The sequence below is a fragment of the Bubalus kerabau genome, chromosome 5 (genome assembly GCF_029407905.1).
Source record: "Bubalus kerabau isolate K-KA32 ecotype Philippines breed swamp buffalo chromosome 5, PCC_UOA_SB_1v2, whole genome shotgun sequence".
Taxonomy (NCBI): Eukaryota; Metazoa; Chordata; class Mammalia; order Artiodactyla; family Bovidae; genus Bubalus; species Bubalus kerabau.
This window is the reverse complement of record NC_073628.1, coordinates 5,405,024-5,422,670: the sequence shown is the minus strand read 5'-3', so window position 1 is coordinate 5,422,670 and position 17,647 is coordinate 5,405,024. Positions and strand designations below refer to the sequence as shown.

At 45.2% G+C, this 17,647-nt stretch overlaps 1 protein-coding gene across 10 annotated transcripts in view; it reads right to left on the bottom strand.

Annotated features, from left to right (window-relative positions):
- The window catches only part of KMT5B (lysine methyltransferase 5B), a 51,865-nt gene that overhangs the window by 3,470 nt on the left and 30,748 nt on the right, over positions 1 to 17,647 (bottom strand). For 9 of the 10 annotated variants that reach the window (XM_055580638.1, XM_055580629.1, XM_055580631.1 and 6 more), the window contains 6 exons: positions 13,917 to 14,082; positions 13,425 to 13,534; positions 11,817 to 11,983; positions 11,522 to 11,541; positions 11,304 to 11,440; positions 6,460 to 6,656 (listed from right to left, as the gene is read on the bottom strand). In XM_055580638.1, the coding sequence (XP_055436613.1) occupies positions 6,460 to 6,656; positions 11,304 to 11,440; positions 11,522 to 11,541; positions 11,817 to 11,983; positions 13,425 to 13,534; positions 13,917 to 14,082 (797 nt within the window). Of the gene's footprint in view, positions 1 to 6,451; positions 6,657 to 11,303; positions 11,441 to 11,521; positions 11,542 to 11,816; positions 11,984 to 13,424; positions 13,535 to 13,916; positions 14,083 to 17,647 lie in introns of those variants that run through there. The other variant, XM_055580639.1, reaches the window with a different exon arrangement.

Here is a 17,647-nt window from a genome sequence, read left to right as displayed (position 1 = left end):
GGACTGATGCTTTCGAATTGTGGTGTTGGAGAAGACCCTTGAGAGTCCCTTGGACAGCAAGGAGATCCAACTGGTCAATCCTAAAGGAAATCAACCTGGAACATTCACTGGAAGGACTGGTGCTGAAGCTGAAGCTCCAATACTTTGGCCACCTGATGCAGAGAGCTGACTCTCTGGAAAAGACCCTGATGCTGGGAAAGATTGAAAGCAAAAGGAGAAGGGGATGACAGAGGATGATGGTTAGATAGTATCATCGACTCAATGGACATGAAGATGAGCAAATCATGGAGGACAGAGGAGCCTGGTGTGCTGTAGCCCATGGGGTCTCAAAGAGTTGGACACAACTTAGCAACTGAACAAGAACCACATACTGTCACTCCCAGTAGCTATTTACCCCAAATATCGCACTGTTGAAACTGTTCCCTTCAGGGCTGTGAGCACCTGCAGAGACTCTGAGGCTGCAGGGTTTAGTTCACCCCATCCCTCCAGTGACTGCCCACTGCCGACTAGACTGAGAGAAGGAAGAGTGCACAGCTGGAGTCACATTCTGGGGACGGAGGGAACCCAAATTCCTTCTTCTGGACAAGGATCCCAAAAGGCTATAACAATCCCTGTGGGGACAAAACCTGGGAACTAGTATGACAGCTGAAGGGCTTCTCAAAAGGCTTACATGTGACTCAAGGCTAAGCTCCCTCCATGGTGAACCTCCTACCCTGCCTTCTGCTTTTCTCTCTGCTTACACATTGGATCTGTTATAGTGTTTTACAGGAGCCCTTTTCTCCATGACTTCATCTGCTTCCCATCCCCCACCTGAAGACCTCTTCCCATCAAAATACCTCTTTAAATCATTCACTAGGGATGTTGAGGTGACCAAACTAATACTCACCACCTCCTAGGAGAAAACAGAGAATGAAAACTAGTTTACTATGGCTAAGCCCAGTACATTTCCCAACAAAACTATCATTCATTCCATGTTGGGGGTCGCCCAGGGCAAATGCTGTTTCTTCTGCATGGCTGAGCAAGTTAGGTTACCATTAGGTCATTTTTATTGAGAGAGGAGCAAGAATGTCTAACAGAATTCCAAAAGTATCAGGCCACCAAGAACAGAAGTCTCTGTACTAAGGAATTGGTTCATAAGTGGCTTTGGGATCTCCAAACCAACAGAATCCCAGGAACAATATCCACTGACTGAACTAAGAACACACTTCTCCCTGCAGGCTGCCACCAGCGAGGCAACTTATTCTTGGAATAGTAGTAGCAGTAAAGTTTGGTGCCACTCAACTTGAGAACCATCATATCATGAATTGGAATTACCCAGAACTTGCCAGAAATTATTTTTAAAGTATAAGGATATCCAGGGAATCCTTTTGCTAAAGGATTTCTTTATGCTTACAAGGCTCCTACAAGGTGAGTGGAGGTGTGTTTATTGATGGAAATGCACCAGTGTTCTGGTGTTTGTCCTTTTCAATGTGGTTGCTGGGTGACCTCTCTCCATGGCTCTTCGAGCACCATTCTATGACCAAGCTTCACGGTTCTTGTTTCAGACCTGCAATCACCCCTCTGCAATGATTACGTACTTCTTGTATCCTTGACAGCAATCCCCCTGAAGTTTGGATCCAGTTTATTGCCCTCAAGAGCGAGCTCTGGCCATCTCTCTCACAGCCTCCTTGCCATGAAAACCCGTGAAGACTTTTCTGTTGGGACCTTTGCTGTTTCTCTGCAGGAGGAGACACTGCTAGCCACTCTTCTTCCCGAGCGGCCCCTCTCCTTGGCTGTTCACGAAAGCTGTCCCCTGGCTGTCTCTCTGTCCCTGGCAGTCTTCCTCCATCTGCCCTGTGGCCTGCACTCCGCAGGCCTCTGTGTCCTAAGCCCCTTCAAAACTCAGTCTCCCAGGGATAAGCAGCCCCTCCGTCCGGGCTGTCCACACTGACATGCTGGCAGTCCCCATACAGTGTTCTCTAGCCCAAATCCCTCCTTAATTAGAGGTTCACCTCACCAGATGGCCCCGGGACCTTGGTCTCCCTCTAAGGTGGTCTCCCAAGCCCCTCGCAAGCCAACATGCCTCACGCTCCTCCTCCTGTTCTCCATCTGGTTCACCGCCGGCACCAGGCAGTCAGCTGCCTGAGCAGCAACGGGGAGATCACCCCTGATGCCGGCCGCCACATCTCTAAGAGTCCACTTCTGCACTGTCGCCGGACCCACCTCCCTCTCCATTCCCAATGCCACCATCTCCTGCCGTGACTCCGGCGCCAGCTCCCACCTGTCCCTGCCCCTACTGCTTCCCCAGCATTCCACTCCCCACCACATAGCCCAGGGTGATTTTCCTAGGACTTTCGGTCACTTCTGGGCTTGAAACTGTCCCGTAACCTAAGACATAAGAATAAAGTCCAAAATTTTCAATTCCGGTCACATGCTTTCTATTCCAACTTTGATGACTATTGACTCAAATCCTACACTGCTCTTCACGTCCTCATCTGGGATGTTCCCTCTGCTCTGAGTACGGTCCACTTGGCCAACTTCTCACCCCATTTCAAGACTCAGCTCAGCAAACGCCTCTCTCAGGAAGCCTTTCATGATGACAGGTTACCCTCCTATGACTCCTCATGGCAGCTGAGGTTCTCCACACTCGGCACTTCCTTTTAAGCCCTGGATGAACCTCACTTGTGTGGTGATTCTGAATCTGGGCTCTTCCCCTTGCACTCCTCCTTCCAGGAGGCTGTTAGCTGACTGCAGTGAACCACTTACAAAGCCCTTTAGTACGTTTGTGCTCTAAAGAGCACAACAGAGACTGTAGGCGATGCTATATCTTACTGTAGTAGAGTTCACTTACCTATTTATGTATTTATCGGTGTATTCTCATTTTGTTTGAAAAGCATTATCTTATCAAAAGCCCAGCTCAAAGGTGTGCTCAAGTCAAAGGACAGAAATAGCACAGCTGGTGAGACAACTGTGAGCAAGGGGACTAAGTGCCCAGGGCTCTTCACTGTCCCACAGAGGCGCCGCTACCCTCTCTTGCACAGGGAATGCCAGCAACAGCAGGCTGAAGGCGAGGCTCTGAACTAAGAAAAGTCTATCAAGAGACTGAAGATCTCGATATAGTGGAGGCGGGCAGGGTGGTGGCTCCCCTGGCTTCAGCACTCACACACCATGTGGTACCCTTCCCTTGTGGGGGACAAATCCCAACCGCATTAACCTAGACAGTGATTTGAGGTGGAGACACACACCCTTAGCTGTTAGTATATACTAGGTACAGTGCAAGATGGCCAAATTAGTATGACCTGAATCCTAATAAGCATTCTTTGAAGTAAGAGCTATTACCCTAAGTGAAAACCAGGTTCACGTGGACTCACGTGCCTGTCAAGAGTGTCCATTTGGTAAGTGGCAGAGATGGGATTTGAACTGAGGTTTGTGGCTCGATGTTGACCACACTGTCACGTGCCTCTAAGGCACACCACAGAGCTATTATGGGGCCAGTGCCAGCTCCTGGTAAAGGACCCACGGTATGGCTATCGTGGTGACCTCAGGATGTCCTCAAAATCATCAGGCAGCTCTGCGTGGGGTTCAAGAATGACAGCCAGAAACAAGCGCAGTGAAAAAACACCAAAGCACCCAAAAGGTTTGGGCTGTATCCATGCTCTGCGCTGGAAGGGCCTCAAACACGCACACGGTGGGACCAAGGGAACACGATGCCACACACAGCTCAAGATGTTCACAACATGGGGTCTAAGGACTTCAGTTCAAGGAATTTATCAGGCACCACAAGCAGGCTCCACTTCATGGGACCACCATGGGCTGGAACAGGGTATTGGAAAGGATTAGGAAGCAGCCTGTAGGCTCAGCAGAACAGAGTATTCAAACTCACTAGAGATGTCTGTGGCGGGAGAGAGAGACAAGCGGTGGCCCAGTCCATCTCCAGGATGGGTGCTGCTTAGTCAAGCTGAATGAGATGATTCCACTGGGGGAGTCCTCTGGGACTTGCACTCATACCCTGAGGCAGCACTGTGGGGAGTGGCCCAGCCACTGAGGCACAAGAGCCAAAAAACCCTGAATCGTCTATTAAGAGCGTATAGTTCAGGTCTGTGGACTGATTCTGTGAAAATGGCTCTCTTGTCTCCTCTCTGGATGCTAAAGCAAACAGTCAAGTTGTGGTTCTTGAGAAGATTCCACATCAGGAGCTGCATGGAAGAAAGAAGTAATTTTTCTTCCAACTAGGCAGAAACGTTTCTTTAAGGAGAACATGTATGTTGTTCAAAGAAAGCAGTTCCTCTCTAGCTGTGAGCTGCTGAATTCTAAGCAAACCGCAGGGTAAGATGGGTACCTCCGATTTGTACACTTGAGGTTCGCCCATGCCGCCCAGGAGAAAGGCTGGACAGCTCTGGCCTTGCACCCACTGCAGACTCAAAAGGTCATCCTTTCAACAGGTAGAGGAGCATGGTCAAGACACAAACACCAAAAGAAATACAGCCTAAAAGAACACTTGCAAGAGCCTAAGAAATATTGCTACAAATATACTTAGTGAACAAGGTTCTCAGAGACGGCTGGAGTGAGCCTCGAGCTCCTTCAGAGCCCCTGACCACGTCTAGTGACTGTCTCATGGCCCTCACAGTTACTTACGCCAACCCTTGATTAACTCAAGACAGCCATTCTGTAGAAAGGTAATCTGAATACAGGGAGCGCCCTGATGTGAGCAGCCACAGTAAAGTGCTAGCTCTAGTCTGTAGCGCTGAGACCTCCGCTCTAGGGTCACCTGCCCCCTCCAGCCTTTAGGAAGCGGTAGTCAGCTCCTCAGTTACTGTGCACTGGCTGGGTTCTGGAGCTGAGGCCTGAAGTCCCTGACAGAAGGGCCTGAGCTCTCTCTCTAACAATAGCAGACTTTGAACACATACTTGGTTTATTAACAAATATTCCTGAGATGGTCACATAATAGAACACTCAGCACCTTCCAAAATTTTTTTTTTCCACTTTGATCTTTTAAACTAGGTGGTGTACTGAGTTCAGTATCTGTACATCAGTAATAGAGTTAATGCATCAGAACACAAAACACCCCCACCAACGTCATGAGCCATGTGGACAGTGTCGGGGCCATCTCTACTTGTGGATGGCGGCTCACTCCTAAGTGTTATCATGTAGACACTTATTAAAAGGGGCTTCAGAAGTCTCCAGTTTCACCAAGGAACCAGACTCAGAAAACAAAATGTTGATTATGCTGCATTTATTATTAAAACCAACAGTCAACAGTGAATGACACACTAACTGCTCTTTGGGTTTCACTTTGGACGTTAAAGACTGAAGAGGAACAGCACTGCCTTCCACTCTACAGAGGTCAGCCCTGGCCTCCGACTCCAGCAGCAGGCTGATTCGGAAACTCATGGCAGTGACGTTCACCATCATGGGAGACACCGTCCCTTCTCTCTGGGACTTTCTGTAGTGGAGAGCACCCAGAGGTGGGCTGAAAACATCAGAAGACAGGAAAAAGAGTCTAAAATAGTCAGACCTCAGAGGGTACTTACTGCTCAGAAGTATGTACAGACATTTATAGTGCTAAAATAGGCATATTCTGGGGACTATCAAGTTAAAACTTTAAAATTTTATTCCTATCAGAGACAAGAAAGACTGAAGAGCCTACTGTTTTAGTGGCCACTAGAGCAAACTGGTGTCACCCAGATGAAGACCAGCAGCGATCAGAATGGTTCCAGGATGTCAAAGCTCCACAAACATGACGTGTTTTCTTATGCTCACTGGGGATTTCTTCTTTCTTTTCTCTTTATTCTTCATTCTCTTTTTCCAGTTTCCATTAGGTCTTGCCCCCACAAGCCACTGGGATCTTAAAGCTTGTCCCTTTCTCCTTTCCATCTCTCTTCCCACTTTCGGCAGTGGCTAGGACAACTCGTCACAGTACAGTGACATTCAAACTGCTGCTCTACCACAACTCTGAGTCTGGGGACTGGTGGCTTGGCGAACTGGGTCAGTTCATTCTGAAAACGGCAAGTAGGCAGTAAAAAGGTGGAAGCCTTGAGGCCAGAAGCTATGAGCCCCAAGTCCACCAGCCCTGCTAGCAGACTGGCCAGCGCAGAGCACGCACGCGCCTGTGTGCTGCGGCCCCGTCCTCTGGCTTCTTGCAGACCTAACACCACCGTTACAGAGAAACGCACACCGTGAGTGCTTTCTGTCAAACATATGATGACCCTGGAACACATGACGAAGAAATTTAATGTCCCGTTACCAAGTATATTCAAGAAAAGTAGACAATTTAGTACCATCTAGAATCTGGAGGCATGACACAGACTGCTTTGTGTCTGAGTCACTTCTAGAACCTTGCAGTGCTGGTGAAGTGCATGGATCCCAGGGGTGCTCTCAATGTTCAAAAGATCAAAACTACTAAAGCATGCTTTAGAAAGCAAACTCTGAAAATACTTAAAAAATAAAAACAGACACGCTTATGGAACCTCCCCTACTTACTTGCGTCGTCTCTTCCCTGAGTGGTGTCTGCGTCAGTGTTGGAGCTGACAGACTGACTGTCTGAGTTTTTGCTGCTGTCACCTAACTTTTTAAGCCTATTTAAACGTTTATCTGTTTCTCTGAGTCCATATTTGCTATTGATAACAGGAGCAGGCGCAGGCAGTCCCACTCTGGATTTAAAAGCACCAGTTCCCCGTCTGAAAAAGAAACAGCACAGGTTACACAAACAGCATACTCACTGCCGTCAGTCTGGCTGCTGAGAGCACCAGTCCACATCAGATCAGCAGGTGAGATGAACGGATGAGGTTTAATCACTGCAAGCTGCCAAGTCTAGGACTCTCGAAATAAATATGGAGATAAAATGAATGCCCCAAAGCCCCAGACTTAAAACACTTTGTTATGACTATTGTCAATCACTTGAGAAGGTATTGGACCTGCAGAATTTCAAGTGTAGGTAAAAATAACCCACCTGTTAATTATATCCTAGCTTTGTTCTGCCTAATTGAACACTCCATTGCTGAATATTGAGAATGAAGGAATTAAAAGAGAAACTACAGAATTTCCATAAACTAAGTCATTACTTAGAAGGTAACGTTAGATACAAATAAATTCTAACTGAAATTGTATATTAGGAAGGCTAGGCTATCTTAGTGAAAATCTCATTTCTAGAGTAATGAAAACTGTAAAATTCCTCCTTTAAAGTTACTGGATGAACATCATTAACAAAATGTTACTAAATAAGAGACATTAAAAGACCTGTTTTTACCACTAGCTAAGGTGATGTGTAACCTGCTTTGATTATTCCTATTGTTGTTTAGTCGCTAAGCCACATCCAACACTTTTGTGAGCCCATGGACTATAGCCCTCCAGGCTCCTGTCTATGCGATTTCTCAGGCAAGAATACTGGAGTGGGTTGTCATTTCCTTCTCCAGGGGATCTGCCTGGCCCAGGGATCAAACCTACCATCTCCTGCATAGGCAGGTGGGTTCTTTACTGCTGAGCTGAAGAGATGCCCAAGATGGGCCATACTTACTTACAAAACAAATGATCATGGGTGGAATTATCTGGAAATTAATTTTTTAAAGTAAAATGACCATTCATCTCCTTCTCTGCTTCCTTGATCTCTTCTTTTTAACTTATGACAGTGATATGTGCTTGCTGCAACAGGTGAGACCATCCCTGGCTCTGCCTCCCCAAAGCGGAAGTTCCCCGAGCTTCCCAGCTGTCTCCCTGTGCATAGCTCTGGCACCTGTGTTAACCACCTGCCAGCACCTCGTCTGCTGCTCTGCCGCGAGCTGCACACCTAGACCCACTGCTGTTTCTCCTTAAGCAAAAAGAAACCCCAAATAGGTAACACCGCACACTCCACTCAGCAAGCAGCTCTCCTCCTTTCCTCCCACCCCAGCTCTCTTATCGCTTTATTGTGCACAAGCACTTCTGAACGCAACATGTTTTGAAAGCTGTACCTTTTACACAGACTAAACATATCACCATCTACTCAAGCACTAGATGTGATGACTGAAACCTGTAGTGTTTTGGTGTTTGCCTGCCACCACGAACACTGCTGCTACACTGCTCTTGAAACCAAGTCCACACTAGCCAGTGTGCTATTTCCACAGGACAGACTCTTCCATATGGAACTGACTGCCAGATAAGAGGGTGCTATTATTTTGAACAAATATTGCCAGAATAAGTTCCCAAAAGGCTAAAGCACTTTACAGCCCTACTGACATTGTGTGAGGGCCGGTCTCTCCATATCCTCACCCGCAGCACGGGGTGTACTTCTCAATGTTACCGATTTGATGGTGAAAACGAGTATCTCACTATTGTTTTCCTTACCTCGTTCATAGCTATCATTTTCTGTGTGGCATCCTCCAGACCCCTCTTTTCTCTAGTGGAGTCTATCTTTTCTTTATGAGCTCTAGGAGCTTTGTGTCCCTGGGTTATTAACGTGGCCGTATGTGTGCTTTTTCCTCCTTTCCAGTTTATTATTTATCTAACTTTTGCTTTTGGCTATTCAAAAATGTTCATACTCACCATTTCTTATACTAACGTCTTTCAGAAAATTCCACTACTAAGTTTAGACATATAAGTCTAAAATTTTTCTAATCATTTTACCTAATTTTTAAATTTAAAAATTTAATCTATTTGGAATTATCTTGTATATGATATGAGATGGGAGGTACGCTTGGTTTTCTTCCAGACCCATGATGAATTATACCGCCACCTTTTGTTAAAGAAATCATTTCCCTACACATGGTATTAAGATCTCATACACACCGAGCTCTGCTTCATGTCCTCTTATCTATTTGTTCATATCTGAGCCAGTATCATCAGGTTTTGAACACAATTAATTCACAGAAATTTTTAATACCTATTAAAGCAAACTGGCCCTAGTATACTGCAAAATGTGGTCATCATCAGACATACTCTCATACACTTTAAAATACTTCAGTCCTTCATATACTTATCATACTTTAAAATACTTTGGTACTTCATATTCTTCAATCCCTCACTAGATTTTATTCTTCAAATTCTCGAGAGTTACATTTGCACTATTTACTGATGAAAAGTATTACTACTGTGTCAGGATGGTTACTGCCCGGAAGCATGCATCAGATATCTTTTGGACACTGCATCCATGATGTCAGGGCCTTGTAAACACTGCACTCTCCCCTCTTCACCAGGCCCGTCTTCACCCTTCAGCAGCCAGCACGCCGCGCGTCCCTTCACAGCACTGCTCTCACAGCTGGCACTGTGCTAGCCTCGTTTACCCTGCCTGGACGAGGTTTAACATGAGAACTATTCAGTAACTAGATGATGAGTAACTGAACGAGTTCCTTTGACTGGTCTCCTTCTCTCGCCTAATTTCTGGAAAGGCAGAAACAATTTGTTCCTGAGGATTTCAAGAATATTCCCAGACAACCTTTAAATCAAACTCTCCAATAGTCTGATAAAAGCCGTGCCTACTGCTCCATATGAGCCTTTCCATTTAAAAGCAATTGGCACGTTTCTATTTATTCCTTGCACTAACCCCATCGAGTAGGCAGGATCAGCCCACCTGACCTGTGAGAAACAGTCTCAGGGAGAGCTAAGCTGCCCAAGGAACATGATGGCACGTGCAGTCCTGAAGCAGTGGAAGAGCTGTCTCATGGCTGGTGTGGACTCCTGTGTATGCAGTTACATTGTAGGAAGACTCCTAAACATATTCAGCGTATCATTTGCTCCATTCATTCATTCACCAAACAGTTATCAAGCACGTAGTCATTACTACATGTGAGGTACTGTTTTGGATGCTAGCCACATAGCAATAAATGAAAAAGATAAAAACCTTTGCCTTCATGGAACTTACATTCTAATAGGAAAATGACCAGAAACCACAAAATACCTTTACACCTAACACCTGAATATTAACTGTGTGTTTTATGTACTTCTTGTGAGATAAATGTGATCCTCACAGCAACCCTGTGATACCCTAGTGTTATCTCCATTTCATAGATGGTGTAATGAAGGCACCAAAGCAGCTAAGCTGCCCAAGACCACACAGCTAGTAAACTGCAGAGTCCCAGGATCCCAACGTAGGGCGCTGACGTCAGGCCTCAGGTCGGGCTATGCCATGCTGTCTCTGCACAGTGGCTTAAAGCGTTATTCGACTGTAATTAAACGACTTTGTGGGTTAAAGGGTCTTTTTGTGGACTGGTCTAAGATTCAACCAATGTCTGAACCATTTTTTTTAATTTATAAAAAGATAAATTGTATTCCCCCCCCCCACTCCCAACCCCTCCTTTCCTGCCATCCTTTCAAGTCAAGGGCCCGGGAGCTGGGAGAGAAACTGCTGGGGCTGTGCCACGGCTCCATGCCTCTGCTCTCACGACACAAGAGACCTCTGGCTGCCCAGAAAGGAGAGAAAGCCGAGCTCTGGGGAATCAGCATGTCTCCCAAGGCCAGGAGGCTGGCAGCTGGGTGTTCACAATGAGAGAAACAGCACCGCCTCCTATCTGTTCCCGTGTGCAAAAAACATGAAGTGGCGAGAGTGCAGGCTCTGAGTCAGGCTGAGGTGGGTCTCTGCACCCGCAGTGTCCCCCTCTACTATCCTCTCCCAGGATGGCCGAGGACTGAATCCAGGAGAGTAAAGCACCTGGTACCTCACACAGCACGTAAAACGGGTTCAGTGGATCTACGTGTGCTCACCTGAAGAAGAATGTGTATATATATATACACACACACGTATAACTGAATCACTGTGCTGTACAGCTGAAACTAACATGATACTGAGAATCATCCCCCTGTGGCTATGCCAACCCAGACAAGCCTGTGAAGCTGCCTCCGCGAGCTCTACAAACACGTTGCCACCAGATGAGCAGTGTGGACAAGGAGTCCCGCTCAGTCAGATTTGGGGGGTTTCCACAAGGAGCCGTCCTGATGTGTCACAAAAGGAAGGTCCTCATCAAGCAGTAGGACTCAGAAATCACGAAGAGCACGTACATCAAAACACAGGACTTCCAGAAGACACAGCTTGGGGTCTTTAAATGAGTATCAGTGGCGACTCTCACCTGCCGCTTTGGAGCAACCCCGCCCTGGAACTGTGTGTGCGTGTCTCCCACTCTCTCCTGAGCATATCTGTATTCTGACTCACTCATCAGGGTAACAGCTGGCAACGACTGTAACATTTTAAAAGGCCAGGCACTGGTGCCCCTACATAGTTCTGTCTTCTTTGGTTTTGCTCCTGTCTGCTGTCCTGGGTGTGATGCTACGGGACACAGAAGACCATCCCTGCCATCTAAATGATGAGAGGACGGCGTGTGCTCATTCTCACAATCATCAGGCATCAATCGATACTTTACCTTTCACAAGTGTAACACTCGCAGAACTCATTGTTTTCTCCAAAAAACCCATCTCCATAATAACAAGAAATTTCTTCTCCAGGTTCAATATCTCTTAGGGCCTTCACACATGCTGTATCTCGACCAGTTGACACAAACTGAAATAAAATGAACTCATTAAGAAACGCATACCTGAAGCAAAGACAAAATACTTGAGATAAAGTATTTTTTATGCTTACCTTACAGTTAGGTCTGCAATCTGAAAAATGTCCAAAAGATAAAGTCAATTAACTGTAGATAAGATCTGAAACACGAACAATTATAGAAATCTGAAATAAGCTTTCCACATAATTTTCCCAACTTTTGATAGAAGTTTTTGATCTCGAGTTAAACTACAGGAAGACTTACTTTCATAAGTTTGTGCAAAAACAATTTCCATTTCCAACCCTCTTTTAAAGGAAGACAGATAAGGTTATTCTCAGTTATAGCAGCACTACCCAACACTAGAGCTAACACCTCAGAAACAGAGCTTACCATGGTTTATAAACGCAGCAGGACCAAGCCAGAGCTGAGCACAGTTTTTCCTTGTGGAATACATGACACTGAAGTCGTTTTCTCCATGTCTAAGCAGCATGTTCTCCTCAATTTCTGAAAGTTCGGCAATACAACCCACCAGTAATTCTATTTTGTCATTTCGTTTCCTATTTAAAATATGTGATGGTAAAAATTACTAGTAATTATAAATAATAAGGCTTCTTTTAATAAAATAAGCCTGTCCAATAAATACCAGGAATTGAGAAGACCTAGCTGTGCGTGTTTTAACTGACTCACGCTGACCGCACCTGGATACCCTCTCCTCTTCCCTGGAAGCCCCCCAGCCTCGCGCAGCTGCCTGATCCCTACAGGAGACCAGGAAGGCCTGCAGGCACCGTGCTACCTACACCTCGGAAGCCCCTGTGCTCTGCAGGCAGGGAGGACTCAGAAAGCTGCCGCACTGAGCTCAGCTTGCTGACCCTGGAGAAGGACACAGATGAGCAGCAGCAAAGGGTCAGGAGCACCCAGAACTGGGGTGCCGCCCCCTGGAGCACCACCAGCCAAATGCAGTGCGAGCCCGACACGCACCAATCTAGAGGCTGTGGGAAGAAAGGCAAGTGGAACTGGTCAAAGTACTTTCAGCAGCATGTTTTAACCCAATACAACCCAAATGCTATTTCAGCAGGTCAGCAGTGTGAAATACGAGTGAGAAACACAATATAAAATCTGACATGTTTATCACAGCTGCAGCACTTCTCATTAAGACCAGCCACATTTCAAAAGTCCAGCAGCCACGCGTGACTGGTGGCCACTGTCCTAGATGGTGCAGTCGGAACCCAAGACCTCAAACCTCACACCCACCTGCCAGGCAGGGAGCCACGAGAGCCCAGCAGCAGGCTGGGTGCCATCCCACGGCAGACACACACGCTCACTCATGTACATACACATTTTTTCCAAGAGGCCAGGAGTCAGGCTCTTTACCGTTCCATTTTCAGGTAACTGACCCTAACATTTTTGCTATAAAAAATGTCGGGGGTCATATAAGAGAGAGGCTACAGGTTTCTTCTGGGAGGTAAGGCAGGGAATAGGCATTCTTCTTTCTAATGAAGAAAGATATAACCACATACTCTCTTTCCTGTATGGCTTTCAGCCCTCCTACCTGGGGTCACCTTCACTGCACGTGTTTGAGCTGGCACACACATGTATTTTCAGCAGGCAATGTGCTAGTCAGTTTTTACACATGAAAGTCCTTGGACCATTAGAACTTCATGACCTTTCTTTACAGGCCAGTGAAAGACTGATTCTGGAAGCTAGGTCATCTAACCCCACACCCCTAACCTTTCAGCAGTCCCTGAGCAGGCATCCGGACTTGTTAAGAGGAAAAGACAAACCACTTGGCTTAGAGGTAGGACCTGGTTCAACTCAGGCTTCCAACTTCACCACCGTCCCAACCCCGAGTCACTGGGCTGAGGCGCTGGCCCTGTACCGGCTCCTTTAGGGCGAGCCCCGGTTTTAGCCCTTCCCACGCTTTCTTAGCACAGGAATGGTAATTTGAGACAGAACTTTAAACAAGATTATTTTATGGGTTTACACTAGAATAATAGTTACCACTCTTTCGTTGCAACTATTTTGGCTCCATTTTGTTCTGAAGAGTATCTATTACAAGGCAATATTTCAAATCCACTGTCAGTTGCAAACATTCGCAAATAAATAAATACCTAAAACAGAAGAAAATTTTGATACTTACTTCACACTAAATTATTTACCTTGCTAGACTCTCAGAATTATAAAAGCAAACCACCACCATCAATGAAAAAATTTAAGATTAAGTAACAAATATCGTTATTTCAAAATTTCACGTATTTGTATACTTGTTGACTCTGTTACTATGCTACTCTAAAAGTTCACAGAAAGTTTCACTTCTAGACAACAAAGTTTTCTCTATGGATAGTCATAAATTAATGTATTATTAGACCTTCATATTAATTAGTTTTATGAAAACTGGATTTAAAATTTCAGTGTTTACCAAAATTTATATTTTAGTTTCCTTTAATCTTATCCAAACAGATAAAACAGTATTAATTTTTTCAATAAACTCACATGTTCCTTGAATAATTTCTCCTGCATTTTGTTCTTGTTGAGAAAATAGTGCCGTGCCCATTCTCCTGAAGTCAGACATTTGAAGGCTTTCTCCAAGTGCTCATCTTTCTTAAAACGTTCAATTACTTCTTTGAGTTCTTCCTGCCTTCCTTTAATAGGCCGAAATCTGAAAGAAATAAAAACAACAACTTTAGTTATCTTCCATCATCCCTGGGCCACTGTTAAAAGACCTTGAGAAAAAAGTAACCTAAAAATAACAGCCAGACCTAACAAGAGAACAATAAGTAGTCTGGATAATGAGTACTAAAGTAATACTGATCACCAAGAAATACAACTTCCCTTCCTCAAACTGCACTTTAGTATTTTTATTTCACTGTTATCTCATTAACCAAGAGGTGACCAGGTGATTCAAATGAAAGCTAATTCAGACGTTTAACTGTCACCTAATTTGGGAGGTACAAAACGAGAGATCTAGGATAGAGTTCATCTAACTGAGTTGGAAGGACATGAATTTTTTAAAACATGCAAAATCAAGCCAGAAGAGTGCAGGGCACTGAGCTTTAGAAGGAGGATGAAGTAAGAAAAATTATGCCATAAACAAAAACACCCTCCATGTACAGTTAGAAGAACCCCGAACTAAGTCTCCTGACAGGCCCTGAAACACACCTGGATGGATGTTCTACCAGCCACGTCAAAGGAGTCTGTGATAACTGCATTCCAAGAGCAAAAAGCGTGCAAGAGCACAACTTGAGGGGTGGTGCTGTTGTGGCAGTGATGAAGGAAACACTGCTGGGGTAAAATTTCAGAAGGCATCTTCGTAAAATCAGCTATGACGACTTCAGAACACGACACGGCCAGGCACGTCAAACACAGGATACAATCCTGGCCCAAGTAAAACTTAAGTTTTACTCATTTTAAAGCTATGTTCTCAATAAAACGTGCACTACGATTAAAAGTTCTTGGAGCTTGACTTCAAAATTTCTTCTCATGTTAATGTAGTTGATTTTAAAGCTTTTTAAAAAATTAACAGCCAACAAAAAAAAGGAATTACCGACTGCTCTTCAAGTAAAATACATTAAGATTCAGTACGATTTTAAGCCACAATATTTCACCAAGGATTATTTTTAGGTGCTGTGCATACAGGTGCTATGGTGAAAAATATAAGCTAGAAGACGTGGCTACTGTTCTACGGAAAACTTTGCTGGGATTGAAAGACGTATTCGTGCATCAAGCAGAGAAGCAAGGATCAGTGTGCAAACACACATTCATGTGGTGCAAACAACGCTGCTGCAGCGCTTCACAGCGCAGCACCCGGCTGCCGCAGAGGTTGTAACTAAAGCGTGGTTTGGGGTTGACACTGGTATGGACAAGGAAGAAAGTGGTGAATTTAGATTTCTAAAGAAAAAACAGACTATTGCTAGAGGCAGGAAGGAACCAGGAGGAGGAAGGCAAAGGAGAGAAATTCTAAGCAGAGGACCTTAGCAGAAATTCTAAGGCTTGATTCAAAGAGATGACCAGGGCTGAGGGAGTCAGCTGGCGAGCAACAGGACAAGGAATGTTACAGAACAAGGAAGGGCGAAGATGCGAGGAAGAGAATAGGTATAATACAATTTACTGGGCAGGATCTTCAGAGGCCTTCAGGTGGTGAGCACACTGACACCTCTAGAAACTCAGGAGCCCCAGACTCCAGGGTTAGGAAGCTCTCGAGACTCCTAACAGAAGGATCCAAAGGAGCTCTAGAGATAGCACATGAAGAAACAGTGCCCTATTTTATTTCCCATTTCAATCAGTTAGCACACCAGCCCTCACAGACAGATGGGTGCAAGTCCTCTGGACAATTCAGAATGTCTTTAACTAGACTGTCAGACTATGGTGTCAGGGAATGACTAAAATACAGATCTGCAGAACTGTGATAGTATTCAAACTTCCACACAGTTACAGTATTAAACTACTTTTGAATTGCGGCCATCACAAGTGATTTTGTCAACACTGGGTTTCACTAAGAAACCCAAACTCAACCCTTCCGGCTGCAACCCTGCACTACGGGGTTACGTGCATAGGAAGGACAGATAAGACCACTCAGCAGCTGTTAGCTGAGGCACACCACTCCAGGCAGTACCAAATGACAGGGAACAGAAACTCACATTCTACACAGTAAAGAGAAAAGCAAAAGTTCCCTCTGAGCAATAATGCATGATGTTAAGTGATGGGGCCACAGCAATCGTTACATGGTCAATGTAGGACTGACCAATGGCGATACCTATAAAGTGACTGCATGGCTGCGCACATCCGAGTCAGGACTATATTCACTAAAAATCTTAAGAACATGACAAAAAATAAGTCACAGACCTGGAACAGACACCAGCAACTCCTGACAGGCTTCATGTGCGCTCTCCACTTTCTGAAACCTGCTATCTGAAGACACCTTTCAGCTATCCTTTTGTTTACTCTTTGCTTGTGATGGAAACCCTGAATGCTCATTGGAAAGACTGATGCTGAAGCTGAAACTCCAGCATTTTGGTCATCTGATGAGAACAGCTGACCCACTGGAAAAGTCCCTGATGCTGGGAAAGATTGAGAGCAGAGGAGAAGAGGGCATCAGAGGATGAGATGGCTGGATGGCATCACCAACGCAACGGACATGAACTTGGGAAAACTTCGGGAGATGGTGACGGACAGTGAGCACTGGCGTGCTGCAGTCCATGGGGTCACAAAGAGTTGGGCACAACTGGGCAACTAAACAACAAAAACAAGACGATGCCAGACAATTAATACACTAAAACCAACACACAGCAACTACCTCTTGAGTTACTAATATATTGCACCTTCCACACAACCTGTGACTTTCTTTTCCACTTTCCTGACTTCTACTGCCTCAAACACAAACAAAACCCCCTAAACTATCCCTTGCTGCCCACTGGACAAGAATCTCCATTTTACTTAAAATGTAATTTGCAGTCAAAGCTTACTGTCATATTTGGCTGCTATAGGCATGAAATGATAGTGATGAAAAGGAGGAAGAAAACAGTACTGGGTGCAGATAGGAAGGGGGAAGAGATAGCTGTTTTCGATAACCAGATAGAACATGAAAATCACCTGGCTGACAGTTCAAGTCAAATCCCATTATAATAAAAACTGTGAGGAATAAAAATTATTTAATAACAAGGCTGTTACAACTATCAGGTCCAGAGCAAAAGGCATGGGGGATCTTGGAAAAAACTAATTTTCTATTATTGAATAGAAAAATATACTCTGTCTTCTCCTTAATACAGTCACGCTAAATCTCCCATAAAAACTGGCTTCCAAAGGTAGAAGAAAATTCAGATGATTTAAAAAATTATATCTGGCTCCATAAATGAGAAAAATAAGGCCCAATGAGGGCCAGCTGCTGGAAGGAGGGGACTGTTACCCAAGGCAGTCTTGGACCTGCTCTCATCTGAAGCCCGAGCGCCCTCTTGTGTCCCTTGAGCATGAGAACGGGATCTGACTTACAGCTGAGCACCAGCACCAAGCCCCACCTGAGACGGCGCTGCCTGGTGCCCTGACAGCACAGCGAGAGGAGTGGAAACAAACTTCGTATGGGGTGGCGGGGCAGGCAAGAGAAACAGGCCTTTGGCATTTCCAAATCAACACGCCCCTCCTCCCTCTTAATAGGACATTTGCAACTTTAAATAAACCAAACATTTATTTTTCTCTTCCCACACTTCTCTGATCCCATGGCCGGTATAGGA